This window comes from Vicugna pacos, chromosome 10 (assembly GCF_048564905.1).
Source record: "Vicugna pacos chromosome 10, VicPac4, whole genome shotgun sequence".
In the NCBI taxonomy this organism is placed as follows: Eukaryota; Metazoa; Chordata; class Mammalia; order Artiodactyla; family Camelidae; genus Vicugna; species Vicugna pacos.
In genome coordinates this window covers 5,755,710-5,774,155 of record NC_132996.1, presented here as the reverse complement: position 1 = coordinate 5,774,155, position 18,446 = coordinate 5,755,710, and the positions used below count along the sequence as shown (strand labels likewise).

The window sequence follows — 18,446 nt, the reverse complement described above, 5'->3', positions numbered from 1 at the left end:
CAGGCTCAGGAGCTGGAAGATTATCAGAGGATGCTGGTCAGACCCATTCAGGTCTATTGGAGAGAAACACAGAGTCTTTTGGCCTAGACTTGTCTATGATCCATTATGGGAGCCTAAGATTCCAGCCTGTTGCCAAGCATTATGCATTTCCTCTCAAATGGCACTGCACTGGGTAATTTTAGCTATAAATATTCACTAAAAAACCACAAAAAACCCTTCACTATCATTGTATATAGAAGGAAATGACTAAAAGCAGGAGTAAAGAGGAAACACCCGGATGATATATAAATGAGAGCACGTGAAGACCCTGTGATAAGTTTTAAACATATCACACATAATTTCAAATAAAAAAACTACATCGTTCGTTTGTCAACTACTGTGTGAAATGAAAGTCTCAGGTGTTTCCAAATAAACATTTGAAAAAGAACAGAGGCCCTAACGGAGTTGGCTGTGCCACTGCACACCAGGCTAACTGTTAGAGCGCTGGGTTCCAGCCACCGGGAATTTAATGTGGAGCTATTAGGTCTGCTCCCCACCCAGGTGAATCCATCTGTCCATTAGTAGCCTTTCCCGTGCTCTCCGAGGCCACTCAGAAATAGTCATCAGTGAGGTTAACAGGACAGTACCCAGAGGTCATCAGGGAACAAAACTCTGTTCTGCTTCCTCCTGCTCTCAGAAGAAGCAGTTGAACCACACTTCGTTCAAAACCATTAGTTAGCCAAGTATTTTTGCACTGATATTTGGAAGCCAAGCGAGGAGCATGTGTTATAAATTCTTTCCACGCAAAATTCCTGCTTCAGATGAGCATACCGATGTTCTGATTGGGTTCTGACGCAAACAAAATCACGATTTCTTGTGCTTTAGAGACATTGTAACTTTTCAAAATATATACAGCGATCTCCGGAAGCCAGTACTCTTGCTCGACAAAGGAATAAGGATTTGTAAGAGTTATTTCTGGGGTATGAGGGTTGATTGTTGATTTAATTGGGGATTTCAAAAAGAAAAATGTCAGGTCACCGATTATCAATCCTTGTGTGAGAGAGCTCCGCTATCTCAAGGGATATATACAAATTCTCCAAAAGATTTCAAACCAAAATGAATTCTAATTGCTTCAAAAACAACAATTATAGAGCCCCTAAAAGGTACCAGGGACTATGCATAGAATTCTGTATATTCTTACTTATGTATTTAAGCCTCTAAATAGCCTTGGGAGGTAAGAATTATTCTTATTGTAATTTTACAAAGCGGGAAACGAAGACAAAAATTAGGGAAGCTGACCAACATCACGTAGCTAAAAACAGCAGATCTGGGGTTTGACTTCAGTCAGGTCGGCCTTAGAGGACATGCGTTTTTTTCGCATCCAGTAACACTCATTTGTTTAGTAAAGTGTCTCCGATGGACATGGGCCTGGGTCAGCCCCGGACACATGAAGGACATCCGGCTGCTTGCGCTCAGCACCAGACGTCCTCAGGCCGCGTCATTGCCGCGTGGTCCCTGCCACGTGGTCTGCACAGATCGTCACACCACCTTGATCGCCTGGCTTATTATTTCAAAAATATAACAGGTTTATTGAGATAGAATTCACACACCATACAATTCATCCATTTAAAGTGTACAACTTAATGGCTTTCAGTATATTCACAGATTCATGCAACTCTTACTTTCCGCGTAACATACCCATCAGCAGTCGCATCCCGTCCCCCCTCCTGCAGCCCTGGACCAGCAGTGGTCGGTCAGCTTGTTGTGTCTCTGGGTTTTCCTGTTCTGAACATTTCATATAAATAGAATCATTCAACACGTGGCCTTCTGTGTTTGGCTTTTTCCACTTGGTGTGATGTCTGCGAGGTTCATCCACGTGGTTGCATGTATTAGTCCTTTTTTTAAGTTGCCAAATCATACCCCAATGTATGAATTTACCAGATTTTAAGGCTCCATTCATCCTTTGATAGACATGTCTCGATTTTTTGGCTGTTATGAATAACGTTGCTGTGAACATTAGTGTGCACGTTTTGTGTGGGTATTTGTCTTTGCAAAAGTGATTTTTCTTACTCTGCAGAGTCAGTGGATATTGGGTAGCAGGGGTACTAGATTCTGTCTTCAACAGTCAAAGCTTCAGCATCTGATTGGCTGTGAACAGCTACTTTCAGAAACCAAATGGAAAGCTTGAGTAACCTTAAGTAACTGCCTCATCCCTTCTTAATACTAAATCTTTTTTTTGTGAGTGTATGAAACAAATTTAATAAATGATGGTAATAATCATGGCTAACAAAAGCTGAATACTATAGACGTTCCAGGCAGCCTATGAAGTGTGCTAAACGTATTTCATCATCTAATTTTAGACCTACTCAAATGGTTTCGAATCCTTACATTCTAGAAGGTAAGATTTAAAAATATATATATAAAAAATGACAGACAGCTGTATTTTATCTGCACTGATGACTAGGTAGGGAAAAAAAAAAAGGTTTAGCTTGAAGGAGGAAAAACTAAAAGAAAAGGCAAACTTCCCTAAATGGAAAGCTATTCAGCAGAGACTCAGTTGGATGGGTTAAAGACAGTTTCACTGACGGTATTTTATTAACAGGAAACAGGAAATAGAGTGAATTACTGATCTTTCTTCTGGCTCTGCATACTCACAATACTATCTCAAGGTCTGCGTTTTCCAGAGGGACACAGGGTTTGTTGCCAAAGCGTGACAGAAGCTAGTAAAGATTAACTAAAGAGAAATGAGGAACTGTTCTTATACAACATTTTTATTGGCTTTTGTTAAAAGTTTTCCTGCTGCAAAGTGCCCATCTCTTACCTAGGATGAAAATCCATTTGAGTAGGTTTGCCCACTTCAACGTACTTCAAAGACCAGCAAGTACACGTAGAGTCGAACAAACAAACAAGTAACAAGACACAAAACATCTACAGCGTGTTGTTTGTGATGCGGTAAAAGTAAAGACGGATACATTTATATTCATCGTAACAAATGTTACGACCAAAAAGGCCACGACTTGCAAAGAATAATTATAATTTGTATGGTAATGACATATCCTATTAAAAGAATTATAATACATGTCAGAGAATCCACAAGTAGGCTTCTTCCTGGAAATAAAAACCAGACTTAAGCAATTTGCTTCAGTATATTAGGTAAGAAAAAACACAACGGGTGTCTCACTGAAAAGTGTATTGTGTTGATTTTGATTTTGTGTAAAGTTGACCATATAGGAGTTTTTCATTTGGATTAAAATTCTGAATCCATAACTATGAAACAGTCTAGAAGCATCATCGTTTTCAATGAACTCTAAATTACCCTTAGAATTAAAGACCACGGGAAGGATCCCTAACCTGCATTCTGCTTTAGTCCTTAAGATCCAGTTGCCAGCTGTTCTCAGTCACCTTCATTCCTTAGGAAAGACGAGGCTTTTCCATTCAGCAACCGACCCAGGAACCAGCTCTCAGCACACTAACCACATCTTCCTTCTCTGTGTCATACTTGTACGCTTTTGGTCCTGAAAAGAAGTAAATGTTGCCTGAAAGAGACAAAGTTGACATTGCGGTTACTGAAAACGACCTGCAAGCTTACAACAGGGAGGGCTTGTAACTGTAACTTTCTTGAGGTGGCACCGAGGGCAGTGGGGAACGTGGCAGGAGGCAGTTAGCTAGTCCTGTGCACAGTCCTCACTGAGCTCTAAGAACCTGACACCCCTAACTTGTCAATCATCTCTCGTCTCTCTCCCTGTTCCTGCCTGGGGTATTCGGTGCTTCTGCTCAGGCTGTACCCCTCCAGGAAGTCCCCTCCCCCGACAAACCTTTAACTGTTCCTTAAACCTCAGCTGAAGTCCTACCGTGATGTCTGCAAGTACCCATGCCTCTTCGATTTTTTCCTTTTTCAGATGACCTCTTGCAATCATGGTGACGACTACCACATAACGCAATACTAAATTATAGACTGTCTTGTTTCCCAGTTACTTCATCTGTGTTGGATGGAGGGGCATTTCCCAAAGATAGTAATCATTCCACAAGAGCAGAGACCGTATCTGGAACTGTCTTTGCATTTCTGAACCATGCCCAGTTCTGGGCAACAGACTCGAGAAGAATGTGTTGACTGACTGATTCAAACGATTCCGTTAAATTTATTCAACCTCGTTCGATGCAATTCAGTGTTCCCAGTTGTGTGGTAGATTTCAGAAGCTGGGTGATGGAGTGGGGAAAGGAACTGGGAAGGCTGAGAGCATGTGCATTTTAAAGATGAAAAGGTAGTTTTGAGTGGGTGGACTTTATGACGTAGCTGACTGGAGGACTGAGCCATACCTTAAAAACTTCCGATTTGTAAAGGAAGAACCGCAAAGGCAGACCTTTTCTACCCTCCTAGTGGTTCATCTGATTAGCTAAATTTATCAGGGACTCAGGGCCAAAAAAGAGTAAGAACCAAGGACTTCCGTGTGAAAACCTATTTTCTGCGATGTTAAAGCACAGCCCAGCTTTCTTGTTACAATTTCCACAAAGAAAGGTTTCAGTAGAAACACTCACCATTTAATTCTACTGCAGCATCTATTTGGCCATTAACTCCTGAAAATTCTTCTTCGGTGATCTTTGGATAGTCTTTTTCCATTTTCCTTTTTCGTTCATCGTAGCTGGAAGAAGGATTATTTCATAAGTAATATCAGTAAGAGGACACTGTGCTGGTCAGGCATATTTAGCCAGGCTGACAGATGGCTTACTTTGGACCTCTCTCTGTTCCCCTGTCTCTCTGTCTCTGTCTCTCTTTCTCACATACACACATACACACACTCACACACACATACAAACTCTATCATTACACTCCCAGGTTGCAAAGATTCCGGGACCACTAGTTTGGGAGTCATTTGCTCTAGACATTCTCTAAAAAATTTCCAGATAGATTGTTTAGAATTAGTTATTCATATATTATAGCATCAAATTTCTATAACTTAAACATGATTGCCTTTCAAAGGGAGCTCTCCATACATTTTCAGTGCTTTATTTACTGCTGTCATTTCTCTCTTTCTCACTTTTCCACGTATGAATTTCTGGGCTCACCAAACAGCTGCAAACCCATCACAGGGGCTTTTACCAATGAGCTTCTTGCTATGTCCCCGTGTAGGAGGACTGAGCAAACAGTGAATGAATGAATAACTGTGTGAATGGCCAACAGATAAACGAGAAGGAAGAAAATCTTGAGCCCTTGCCTTCTGAATCACTGTCATTGAATTAAATTGCTTTTGTTTCCCGGAAAGGTCATACAACTGACTGGATAGCAGTTTAGGCTTCTTTTTCTGAATCCACATCTACCGGCAATGATAACTCGAAAGACTAGTTAATACAGCTCTTTGTGGTCTAAATTACCCCTTGTGAAAAAGGCTGGGACTTGTCTGAATCAGCATGACTTGTACGAGTTCAGCATGTAGGCAGGGCTGACTCTCTCCCCTTCCAGAAGACTTCATTAAAGTGTGAGAAAGTCCCTTTTTCCTCAGCACAGAGCTCCCAGTGGGGACATTCCCAGGGTGGACTCCCCACTCCTTTCCCACCAAAAGGTCAGACAATTTCTCCTGGTGCCCAGGCCACTGGGGAAGTTTCCTGTGGGGGCAGATCACACCCACCTTCTCCTGAAATATGCCTCTCATGGGGCAATGAGTGCTCAGGCCAGGGTACAGATCTCTTACAACACTGAGGAGGATCGAACACCGGGAAGGAAGAATGCAGGCTGAGATTGACTAGTTGGTTGAGCTGCTTTACGGAGCGTTGAGGACAAGAGCGGAAGCTAACTCCCGGAAGTGGAAGTCCAAACTCCCTTTCCAGGAGAGCCATTAGGACCTTCCAGTAGGCCAAGGGAAAAACTGAGCTGTATCAGCTACTGGAAGCACAAATAAAAATGGAAGCCGTTTATTGTATTTTGTCATCATCAGAAGCGCTAATACTGAGTGTGGGGACAGGGCACCTGTACACTTTCAGAAGGGCAGGTAGGAGTGGTGCCAGGACTGGAGTTAGGGAAGGACTGGAGGGAAAGAAGAAAGGACAGCCAGGCATATTGGCTCCCCCATGGCTTAGATTTCTTTTGTTCACTTTGTTCCAGTGCCTGAAATCTAGGTCCTTCGTAATAAATATGTATGAGTTGCTCACATATTAATCTTTGTTCCCTAGGTTTTCTTCTCTCACTTCCCTGAGACAGTTGTATTGAAGCAGGGGAAGCTTGGACTAGAGGAAGTGAGGAAGGTAATTCTAAAGCTTAAAATATTGGAGGAGTGGGTTGCAAAAGGAAGCACAAAGTGAGCAAGAGGCATTTGGCTTGTCTGTATCAAGATCTAGAGGGACATGTGGTGGTGGATGCTGCAGGGCATGACTGACTTTGAATTCTTTGCCTAATGGTGACCCGTATGCTCAGGGAAAATGGGAGGTGCCTCTCATGTCTTTATCCTCTTTTGTCTGCTCTGAAGAGAGGATTCAAAGCTGCGCTTTTGTAATTAGAGTTCTGCCGTACCTTTGTGTATGTTAAACAGGCATTTCTGAGTGATTTTGGGAACTTAATCACCACTTCTGTTGTTTTATGGAAAAACGTGTTCTCAGTTCCAAACAAGTGACTAAAGACTGTCCGCAGGGAAGCCTATTACAAGGTGGGATCTGCTTGTGTGTTTAAATTGGATGGAGATTATCTGGAAAGTATGAAAGGAGAGAGGAAGGAGCTCTTCTGAGAACAGGAAAACTAAATAATACAGGAATATATTTTAAAGAGAAAATGATGGTAAGGACCTTTAATGAAAAAGAATATGAACACAAAAATATGTGTGTATATGTGTGGCTGGGGCACTGTGCTGTGCACCAGAAACCGACTCATTGTAACTGACTATACTTCAATTAAAAAAAGAGGTTGGGGGGAGTGATGACTGTTAATCCAATAGAAAGATCTGAAAAAGAGCTCTTTCCCTTTTTATCTGTCTGCTTAGTTTGCTGAGGTGGATGGAGATGCCATCTAAAATCTTATATATCTGTTCAGAGTATGTTGAAGGTAGTAAGATTATATAGGAAGAAAATTTCAGAAGAAATTTTAAAGAAGCAATGTCCAGTTGAGAATTTTAACTTTTCAATCACATTTATAAAAGCCTATACAGAAATTTCCGTAAAGTTGTGAAGTCATTGTTTGTTTCCTCCATCCCCTCTACTGTTTATGTAATTAATAGTCCCTCTGTCTTTCTGACATGACCCCTCTCTGCCCTCTTGCCTCCTAACCTATAACTGCTTTCCAAAGAGTATAACTCTCAATAGAACCTATTGCAAAGTATCAGGCTGACCCATAAATCAGCATTTTAAGGTTAGATGAAAACATGTATTTTGTTTGGACCACTTAGGTAGACACCATGTAAATTGGGCCTATATAATTAACATAGAGTTATCTACTTTTCATTTTACCAAGCAACAACAGTACCATCAAACCATCAAAATATAAATTACCACCTATTTTCGTGATCATTTCACAAACAAAAGAAACTTTAACTCCAAAAATGGCAGAAAGGACATAATCTCAGAATACAAGATGGTTCTTGCCAATAATACTGACCCAGACCATGTCCTCCTCTGTTTATAATCTTGTGCTATTCTTATTTTTCTGTGGACTGATGAAAACTCTGTGATGACCTAGCCCTTGATTTTTGGACAGATATTTGAACATTTCTGTCCCAGAGCAAAGAGCACAACCTGTGTGGTCAGAAGGCTCTGGGTTTGAGCTCTGACTCTGCTATCTGTTGGTGCTGTGATCAGGGAAAGTGATCTGAGCTCTGAGCCCTGGTTTCCTTATCTGGCAAACAGCAGTTCTGAGGATGAGAGAAATTCACACACGTGCACGCGTGCACACACACACACACACACACACACACACACACACATGCCTGGCACATGTAGACATCAAGGGCTGGCCCAAGCTATAAGAGTTTGTAGTTTATTTTGGCCCCAAGAACAATTAACTGACTGGCTAGTTATGAAGCTGAGAGATCTGACCCAGGACCCTACGTCATAGAGGAGTTTAGTCTTCACCTAATCTTTTAAACATACTTCATTAGGATAACATTTTGCAGCAGGAAGCAAGGTTGAGAAAAGGAGATCGAAGGGCTAGAGAATGTTGGCGTAATGACTTATAATATATATACTATGTATATTAGGTACATGCTAAAGTCATTGTATATATTTTCTCATCACTGAGGTCTTGTTTGTGAAACCTAAACACCAACAAAATACGACTGACCTGTAACTGTGTCTATTACCTTTACAGGCATTTATTTCATCACTTACTATTGATGAGTGGGTATAGACATTAAATAAATCATTGCTAACAGTTAAGTTTTACTAGCAATATAGACTGTCTCTTACCTTAGATACCTGATGCGGTTTTTCATATATATTATCTTAGTCTCCACCTTTGTAAGCTCAGGACTTGGGGACTGTTTAGGTAAGGTGCCTGCAGGTTGTTTAATTTTATGTTCAGAACTTAGATTTGTTAGGAATTTCTGGTGTTTCAATTGTGATGATTTTTAACATATGTCAATGGCAAAGCTGGCTCCATTCTGCCTTCTTTGAAGTACTGAGTGGAGAATTGAGTCTGCTAAAATTTGCTTAAAGAAAATGTGAGAAAGGGTGGCAAAAAGGGGTATTTAATGATAAATATCTAAGATATAAGTTTCAGGAAGTTTCTTCAAGGAGACCCTTCTAGCGAAATGGAATCCCCTCTGAAGTTAATAACCCACTTCTAGCCAGGAATCACATGGCCTTCATGGAGGAAGGAGCCTTTATGATCTAAGCCAGAGAGGGCAGGAGGAGAGTGGTCAGGCATGAAGAGAAGGGAGAAGAGGCAGAAGCTGCCGTGTACCATCCTAGACAGGGGTCAGGAACCAGGTCCCCATGAGGAAAGTGACTCTGAGAAAATTCTGGAACAAAGAATTTGTAACAATGTTGAAAAATACTGATGATCTCAATTGCCACCTGATTGTGTGATGAAATGCAAATTTATTTCTCCAGCCTGAATTCTCTGAGTTCAAGATGTGTATGTCCAACTCTCTTCTAGACATTTCCATCCTTTGGTTCCCATCAGCATGTCAAACTACACATGTACAAACTGGAGCTCCTGTCTACTCCTTTAATTTTGTTTTACTTCTTAATTTTGTTCTTTCCCCATTCAATGGCCTTAGCAGCCTGGCCAAAAATCAACTGAGCAGAGATCTATGGGTTTAGTTTTGGACTGTTAGTTTTATTTCATTGATGTCTGTCCTCATGTTAGTATGACACTGTCTTGATTATTGCTTTCTAGTAAGTTTTGAAATTGGCAAATCTGAGTTCTCCAACTTTGTTCTTCTTTTCAACATATTTTGGCTCTTCTGGTCTTATGAGTTTCCATATCAATTTTAAGATCAGCTTGACAATTTCTACAAGGAAACCAGTGGTATTCTGATGACGGATTCTGTTGGGTCTGTAGATCTCTTTGGGGAGCAAAGGTATTAAGGCTTCTGATCCATGAACATGAGATATCTTTCTGTTTAGATCTTGTTTAATTTCTTTCAAAAATGTTCTACAGTTTTCAGACTATAAGTTCCCCACTTCTTCTGTTAAAATTTATTTCTAAGTATGTTTTTCTTCATGATGCTGTTATAAGTGGAACTGTTTTCTTAATTTCAGTTTTTTGCATTGTTCATTGAAGTGTATAGAAATACAATAGATTTTTTCAACTCACACTTTGCAAACTTGATGGACTCATTTAGTTCTAACAGTTTTTTCCTCTTGAGTATTCCTTAGGTTTTCTATATAAATGATAATATGACATAGAAAGAAAGACAGTTTTACTTTCTTTCCAATCTGGATGCCTTTTATATCATTCATTCCTGCTTAACTGTCCTGGCTAGAACCTCCAGTAAAATGTTGGCCAGGAATGGTGAGAATGGAAATTTTTGTCTTGTTTCTGATTTTAGGAGGAAAGCATCCAATCTTTCATCACTCAGTATGATATCAGCTGTGGGCTTTCACAGATGCCTTTTATTAGATTGAAAAAGTTTCCGTTATTCCTAATTTGTTGAGTGCTTTTTAATCATGCAACAGTGTTGAATTTTGTCACATGCTTTTTCTGAATCTATTGAGATGGTTATACATTTAAAAATTTTTTTCAGTCTGTTGATATGGTGTATTACATTAACTGATTTTCAGATGATAAACTAACTTCGCATTCCTGGAAAAAAAATTCCCACTTGGTAATGGTGTGTAATTCTTTTCACATGTTGCTGGATTTAGTTTGCTAGTTTTTCTTTTTTTTTTTGGAGGATTTTTCCATCCATATTCACAAGAGATATTGGTCCGAAGTTTTACTTTCTTCTGATGCTTTTCTCTGATTTTCGTATAAGGTTAATGCTGACCTCATACAGTAAGTTGGGAAGTATTCCTTCCTCTTCTATTTTTTGGGAAGAGTTTTTGAAAAATTGAGTATTCTTTTTTAAATGTTCTGGTAGAATTCACCAGTGAACCATGTAGGCCTGGGCTGTTCTTTGTGGACCACTTTTTAACTGTGAATTAAACCTCTTCATTTGCTACAGCTCTGTTTAGGCTGTCTGTTTCTTCTTGACTCAGTTTGATCACTTTGCATCTTTCCAGGAATTTGTTCATTTCCTCTAAGTTTTCTAATTTATTGGCATACAATAGTTCATTCCTCTATAATCCATTTTATTTCTGTAAGGTTGGTAGTAATGTTCCCTCTTTCATTTCTGATTTTAGTAATTTGAGTCTTCTCTTTTTTACTAGATCAGCTTAGGGAGAAGTTTGTCTATTTTCTCGATCTCTTCAAAGAACCAAATTTAGTTTTGCTGATTTTCTCAAATTGCTGAAATATTCTCTACTTCATTCATTTCCACTGTCATCTTCATTATTTCCTTTTCCCTGCTTGCTTAAGGTTTAATCTGCTCTTTTCCCCAGTGTCTTAAGTTACTGCTTTCAGTTCTTTCTTCTTTTTTAACTTGAGCGTTTACAGCTATAAACTTCCCTTTGAGCACTGCCTTAACTGCATCAGTAAGTCCTCATCCGTTGTGTTTTCATTTTCACTCATCCTTAAGTATTTTCTAATTTCTCTTGCGATTTCTTCTTTGCCCCACTGGTTGTTGGAGAGTGTGATGTATAATGTCCACATGTTGGTAAATTTCCCCCTTTTTCCTTCTGGCATTGATTTCTAGCTTTTCTCCATTGTGATCAGAGAAGATATTTTGTACGATTTCGATGATTTTAAGTCTATTGAGGCTTGTGCTGGGGCCTAACATGTGGTCCATCCTGAACAATGCGCCACATGCACTTGAGAAGAACGTGTAGTCTGCTTTTGCTGAGTGAAGTGTTCCATAGACATCTGTTAGGTCTGGTTGGTTGATAGCCTGTAAAAGTCTTCTCTTCCTAATGGATCTTGTTGTCTGGTTGTTCTGCCTGTTATTGAAGGTGAAGCAGTGAAGTCTCTGATTATTTCAGTTGTTGTCTTCTCTCTGCTTCTTTGTTTTGTTTTGTTTTGCTTCATGCATTTGGGGCCCTGCTGTTAGGCTGTCCTATATTCCTGGTAGAGTGATCCTTTTATCACTGTAAGATGTCTCTATCCTTAGTGATATTTTTTATATTAAAGTCCATTTTGCCTGATATTAGCATAGCCACCCTGGCTTTCTTAGGTTGCTTATACAATTTGCATATGTATTTTTTTCCATCCTTTTACTTTTAGTCTATTTGTACCTTTGGATAGAGTGTGTCCCTTGTAGATAGCATACAATTGCATCTTCTTTTTTATCCAGTCTGACAGTCTTTGCAATTGATTAGATTGTTTCATCTAGTCACATTTAATATTGATACAATTAGATTTATATCTGCTATTTTACTTTTTGTTTTCTACACAGCTCATGTCTTTTTGGTTCCTTTTTCCCTCCTTAATGCTTTCTTTTGCATGAGCAAAAAAATTCCAACATGCCATTTAAATTTCTTTCATGGTTTTTTTCACTCCATTTAAAAAAGTTATTTCCTTCTTGGTTGCTATGGAGCATACCGTATATTTTTGTTTGTTTGTTTTTGTTTTTTATTGAAGTATAGTCAGTTTACAATGTTGTGTTACGTATATGTTTTAACTTACCATAATCTGCTTCAGACTTACACTGACTCACTTCCAATGAGATACAGAAACATTCCTGTAAAGTTCTAGTTCTTACCTCCCCCCCCCCCTTTGTGGTATTATTGTTATACACGTTACATCTGTATCTGTTACAAATCCCCGAAATACGTTGCGGTAATTACCGTTTTATACAGTTTAGTGTTTTCTAAAGAGGATGAGAGACTAAAGGAGAAATATATCTACATTTACAGTTTTTGATACATTAACCTTCCTATTTACCACTTCCAGCTCTCTCCTTTTGTTCCTGTGAATCTGAGTTACCATCTGGTGTCATTTCCTTAACCTAATACAATTCTGCTTCCACCCACTTCCTTTGTGCTGTTATTGACAAATGTTATTGACATTATCTTTCTATATGTTATAGGCCCAATGATACAAATATATATATATATATAGGTTTATACAGCTAATTTTAAAACCAGTTAAGAAGAGAAACATACATTTATCTGTTTTTACAATTATATAATTACAGTTACTGGTGCTCTTTTTTTTTTTTTTTAATGTGGATTCATATTACTGACTGGGGTTACCTGCTTTTAGCCTGAACTTTCTTTAGTAATTCTCATGAGGAAGATGCTAGCAACAAATTCTCTATTTTGTTGATCTGGGAATGTCTTTATTTTGCCTTCATTTTTGAAACGTAAACTTTGTTGACTACAGGAGTCTTGGTTGAGGGTTTTTCTTTAAGCCCTGTGAAGGTGGTTCCCACTGCTTCCTGGCCTAACTGGCTGAGCTGACTTCCAGTCTTGTCCTTCTGTAATCCAGTCACACGGCTGCCAGAATGACATTCTCTTTTTAAATATTTTTTTTACTGAGTTATAGTCATTTACAATGTTGTGTTAGAATGATATTCTTATAACAAAAAACGTATTGGGTTACTTTCTTATTTAAGACATTTAAAGATATCCCTCTTTTCTATAAATTAACACTGATCTCCCTGGAAAGGCATAGGCCCTCCGTGATCTACATGCTTGGGCCACATCTCTCACTCCAGCCCATGTTCCAATCATACTGAACTGCTTGAGGTTCCCCCCCACACACATGCTAGTTGTCATGCCTCAGTGCCTTTGCTTCAACTGCTCTCTGTGCCTGGAAGACGTCCTGCCCCTCTCTCATCTGGGAAACTCCTACTCAACTCTCAAGATGAAGCTCAGTCGTTGCTTCCTCTAAGAATTCTCTCTTAACAACCTCTGCTAGAGTTGGCCATTTCCTCTTTGTTTTGCCCCACTGACCCCTGTGCAGTCTTCTATGAGGCCCCTTGTGGCACTTGGCTTGCTTTTAATTTATTTATCTATACGTTTACTCTAAGACTTGTTGAGGACGTTAATAACACTCAGCATGAATTGAATAATTATTATACGACAGACATTTCACATTTTCCTCATTCATTTCCACAAGGCCGTGAAGTAGATACTATTTCTGCCTCAATTTTGAAGATGGTTAAACTAAAACAGAGGGGCGATCAGGTTGCCAGATGATTGCTGTTAGAGTTGAGATTAACGAACACTCTTTTACTCCTGTCCACACTCTGAAACAGCCAACTTTGTGCCTTCTCACGAGTGTCAAGGTCCTAGTACAGAGCCTGGCACATAATCATGTCCAATATATGTAGGCTGCATGTGGTAGTTTGTCAATATATTAAAAAAAAATTTTTAAGAGTTAAAAAAACAAGATTTTGAACTCTACCTGTCTTTCCTATTTTTATTACTTATTATTACTTCTCTATGGTGACTAACAATAAAATCCTTAAATAAACAGATCCATTTCCAGGATTCTTGGGGCATCTAGGAAGGAGAGAATTTGGAAGACTGTATCCCACTTTGGATCAGTGATGCCTCCAGTCTATCTGTACGGAAAGAGTGACTTAGGAGGGTAAAAGGGCTGGGACCTGTAGATTTTCAAGTCGCTTTACACAAAATTAGAAAAGACTGCCCATCTCAAAGAATGATGGAGTTGATGTAGATTTTCAAGTCGCTTTACACAAAATTAGAAAAGACTGCCCATCTCAAAGAATGATGGAGTTGATGGCATCCCCCGAGTCCTCAGAGACTCCTTGGTGTAATCACTGCTCTGCTATTAGTAAGCGAGGGAGAACCTCTATAGGGAGAAATTAGTCATCAGTGGTGAAAGTAATGTAAAGAAAAAAAAACTGGTTGGATCTCTGGGGCTTTCTAGAAAAAGGAAAGGAAGGAAGCAAAGCAAATAGATGTATGGAGAAGTAACACTTGTTAGTAAAATCTCACTGGAATGTCATTTGGTGATGTGGCACGTGATGGCGTTGGCAAGGTAGAGCCCCTTTTTGGATTTTGCTTTGTAGTTCCTCACCCCCCGCCCCATGTTACTATTACACTGACATGTGGGTTCTCACTCTCAGAGCCTGAATCAACCTGGCCCCAAGCCAACCCTCAGTCCTCAGTAGGGGAAGTTTTTCGGTGCTTTTCTCATGACAGTCATTAATTAAAACTGGTCCCCAACCCTAGGGGTTCATGGAGAGCTTCTCTGACAACCAGCGTAGCCAGAGCCTTTTCTTCCCTTGGCACATTATTTGTATCACAGACTGAACTAGCATGAGGACCAGAGAAAAATCTGAGGGATGCTAAGGGAAGTAAATCCTAACACACTGTCAATGGGTGTCAGTACAGTAAAATTCTTGGTCTATAACTTGAGGCTGTGGCCATCTGTATTTTTGAGTGCATTCATGTGCTTTACCTAGAGAACTTCATTTATCTCCTTCGCTTTTCCTTCCAGCCCTCCTGCTTCCTGTGTAGATCAGGATGTAATGGCCGGGGCTCCACTGGCCTCCTTGAATCCCATGGCAACCACGGGAGCAGAAGCCACATTTTACCACTGGAGCAAAGAATCAGAAGGCACTTGGGTCCCTAATGACCATGGACCCACCCTACCAGCTCTAAATCTGTTGAACTCCAGACATTTTACATTTATGAGAAAAAAGACCTTTTTATATTTAAGCCACAATTACTTCTGGACTTTTTTACTAGCAGCTGAATGTAATTGCTAACAAATACAGGGCTTCACAAGACAATAAGATGTCATCCACGTGAGACCCTGCTGAACAAAATGTATGGAAAACATCCATTAATAAAGGGGATTTATTAATAAAGATGACCCAATAGCTTTTCCTGAACTTTCGTAGGTCAAGGTTATTTGTCCTATTCCTTAGTGTGTAAACCAGTGTGTGTCGGCGAGTGTGAAGTAGGAGATACCTATTGCTGAAAGGATTGTCTATGCTTTGCCAAAGGTAGACATTTCAAGACAATGTCAGAGCCCTCCAGCTTTTAAAAAGGAAATTCCCTTTGACCAGCTCTTTGGCTGGATTGCTTTTCTGAGGAATATTGAGGTTGAAGTCATCATTTGTTAATTATCACACCTTTTTAAGCCATCCTTTGTAGATGACCATAGAAGTTCCTACTATTCCTGAGTGGTGACTCTTTTTGCACACCTACTATGTGTCAGGCAGTGTGCTATGTATCTACATGCATTGTGCCACTTACTACTTTCAATAACCTGGGGAGGTTAATATCAAAAGTGCCTGCTGTGGTCTCTTTTCCTTACCAGCAAGGTGAGTTCTTTAACATTTGAGTTAAATGCCCAAGGCCGACTTCTTAATGAATGTCTTTTATGTAGATTGCTAAAAACGTCTCCTTAATAGACACTCACAGAGGTTGAGCTGGAAAGGTTCAATACTATTTCCTCAGCGGGGATCAGGCATTGTTAAAACCAAAGGCTCTCTCCTTCCCCTTCCTTAAATTTACAGAGAATGGAAAACTTCTCACCAAGCTTCTTGTGTGAGCTATTAAGCCTCAGTCCTGCCTGATCGGAGGTACAGGCTTCGCTGCGGCTGCTGGTGGGTGGCAGATTAGTTCAAAGACGAGGCAATAAATGGAGAACAGAGATAATGAGAGCGTCGAATCCCCGCAATGAGAACCAGGCCGTGAGCAGGCTTTGGCGAATTAAGTGAATCGTCACAACTCGCACTTTCGCACGCTTGCCCGTACGTGCCTCTTGGGGTGTCACTCTCTAAAACTCCACAGGGAGAACTGGGTTTCTCCACCCATCCTCCTGTGTGCCAGCACGCTGATGACAACCACCTTGTCTTAAAAAGAGCTCTCGGAGAATATGCCCAGCAGGTGTTAGGGACTTAATAAGTGAGTTACTGTCACTATTTCATACCGAAAGTTCCAACAGAACAGTAGCTGGCTTAGCGGTTGAAGCCCTGGGCTGGAAGTGTCAAGTCATGAGAGCCTGTGACACTGTGAGCAATGCTACCAGGGCTCTGAATGTCCAGAAGAGCCAGCAGGGTCCACGCTTGCTGGACATTTTTATGAAAACATTTTCCCTTTTCATGAAATGTCTCTGCGCTCAAGTTGTATTATTTTCTCAGCCCCAGACTGAGGAAGATAGTCAAATGGAAGAAGATGACAGGGATTTATTTATAAATTTATATTATGCCACAGAAATGGTCATTTCAAAATAAATAATGTAGAATAAAATGAAAACCCTTGGACCAAAATTGGGCCCTTGCCTGATCCTGACTGGGACCAAAAGTGTTGAGCACAGTCAACCGTTTAGCAACTGTTTTCACTTCTCTCTTGAAGTTCAGAAAAACAAGTGAAGCTAAAGTGAGAACCCGGAACAGAGAAGGTGCCGAGGCAGAGCCTGACAGAGAGGCTCCCAGTTCTCCAGCAGAAATCAAACAAGACAGTGAGATGACAGGAGAGATGCGGTGAGGCCCTGAGCACAGTGATGGGATGACTGATGGCACCTTATTCAGATCTATTTATGTGAACTTGCTGCAAGACGGGTATGGAAATTGTCTATGATCCACTTTGGACAAGAAGAACCGTCATGTTCTGGGTTAGGTAAAAGAACTTAGCAATAAGGCCTCTTTCTTTCAGCAGAACTTTCCTTCAAAGAGCCCCACAGTCATGACCACATTCATTTCGCACAAAGTCACAGAGTATTCCGGAACGCACTGATACTCACAGAAGAGGGGTCAGTTCTCCCCCCAGGCGTTCCCAGTGGGAACTTCTGTGCTGGAGGCATTACATTCACTCTCTTAGGCCACTGGGGGTCCAGTTAATGAATACTTTGAAAGCTTAGGATGTTTCACGGGCTGGAGAGCAAACGATGGGATTATGGAATGAATGGTTCACTTATTTGGGTGGTTCTGTAGCTTGGAGACAGTCAACGATCAGTGAATGACACCCCAGTGGCCAAGAAAAGTCAATGGACCTATTACAAATGTGCCTTGCATTCTTTTCAGCAAAAGGACTTTTCCTTCTCATGGACTACGTCTGGACAAGCAGAAGGAGGAAAGCCATACCTGTAGTATTCATCTCCCACAAAGAAAAGGGTCTTCTGTGCGTCCTTGAGGTAGACCGCAGCATCTATCCGCTGCACGTTCCTTGGGAACCCATAGTCATAAATAGTCCGGGGAGGACCCTGCATCTGGAAGCCTCTTGTTACCCAGTAGTGGGGTCCTGGAAACAGAAATTAAAGTTGACAAAAACTCTGTACCACTTAGTGATGCTCCTCACGCAGGAGGATTTGTCTGCAGGATCACAAAGAGGGCTAGTTTACGGGATATTTGTCAACGCAATAGGAGAGACAGAAGCCTCTGTTCAATTCAGTAAAAGACTTAAAACTTGCCCTGGAGGCAAAAATCCCTAGGGATGCCTTAAGCAACCATATTGATATCAATTATGTCTTAAATTTAACACTTTTTTTCAGATGATTTTCATCTGTATAATCTCTTTTTAGTCTCATATGTACATGCGAGAGAAGGGGCAAGTGACACACAAATGCTGTGATTCTTAAATTGAAACTAGCTTTCTATCCTTGTATCTTAGCAACCAGAAGACAAGTTAAAATTGATAGTTACCACTTATGGGATAACTTCCATTGGCTAGCCATTGTCACGTCTTCAAGGTTGATGTTACTATAATCTTTTGCGCAGGAAGAAACAAAGACTCAGAGCAGTTAGATAACTTCCTAAAGGCACTCAGATATTAAAGAGCTTGGAAGGGGTGGTGGGTACAGCTCAGTGTAGAGCGCGTGCTCAGCATGAGGTCCTGGGTTCAATCCCCAGTAACTCCATTTAAAAAAATAACAAATAAATAATCTGAATTACCCTCTCCCCACAAAAACAAAACAAAACAAAGGGCTGGAGCCAGAGATTGGTTTCTTGTGTGTCCACCTCCTGAAGTCACCAGCGTCTTCATGCCCAGCTACTTCTGAGCAGGGCCCAACAGCAAGGATACTGTCG

At 40.4% G+C, this 18,446-nt stretch overlaps 1 protein-coding gene across 1 annotated transcript in view; it reads right to left on the bottom strand.

Annotated features, from left to right (window-relative positions):
- Positions 1-2,022: 2,022 nt before the first annotated feature.
- The window catches only part of MMP20 (matrix metallopeptidase 20), a 53,033-nt gene continuing 36,609 nt past the window's right edge, over positions 2,023-18,446 (bottom strand). Inside the window, exons 8-10 of the mRNA XM_006206699.3 lie at positions 17,505-17,661; positions 4,516-4,619; positions 2,023-3,515 (exon numbers count right to left, since the gene is read on the bottom strand). Coding sequence (XP_006206761.1) covers positions 3,415-3,515; positions 4,516-4,619; positions 17,505-17,661 — 362 coding nt within the window. The 3' untranslated portion in view covers positions 2,023-3,414. The remainder of the gene's footprint in view (positions 3,516-4,515; positions 4,620-17,504; positions 17,662-18,446) is intronic.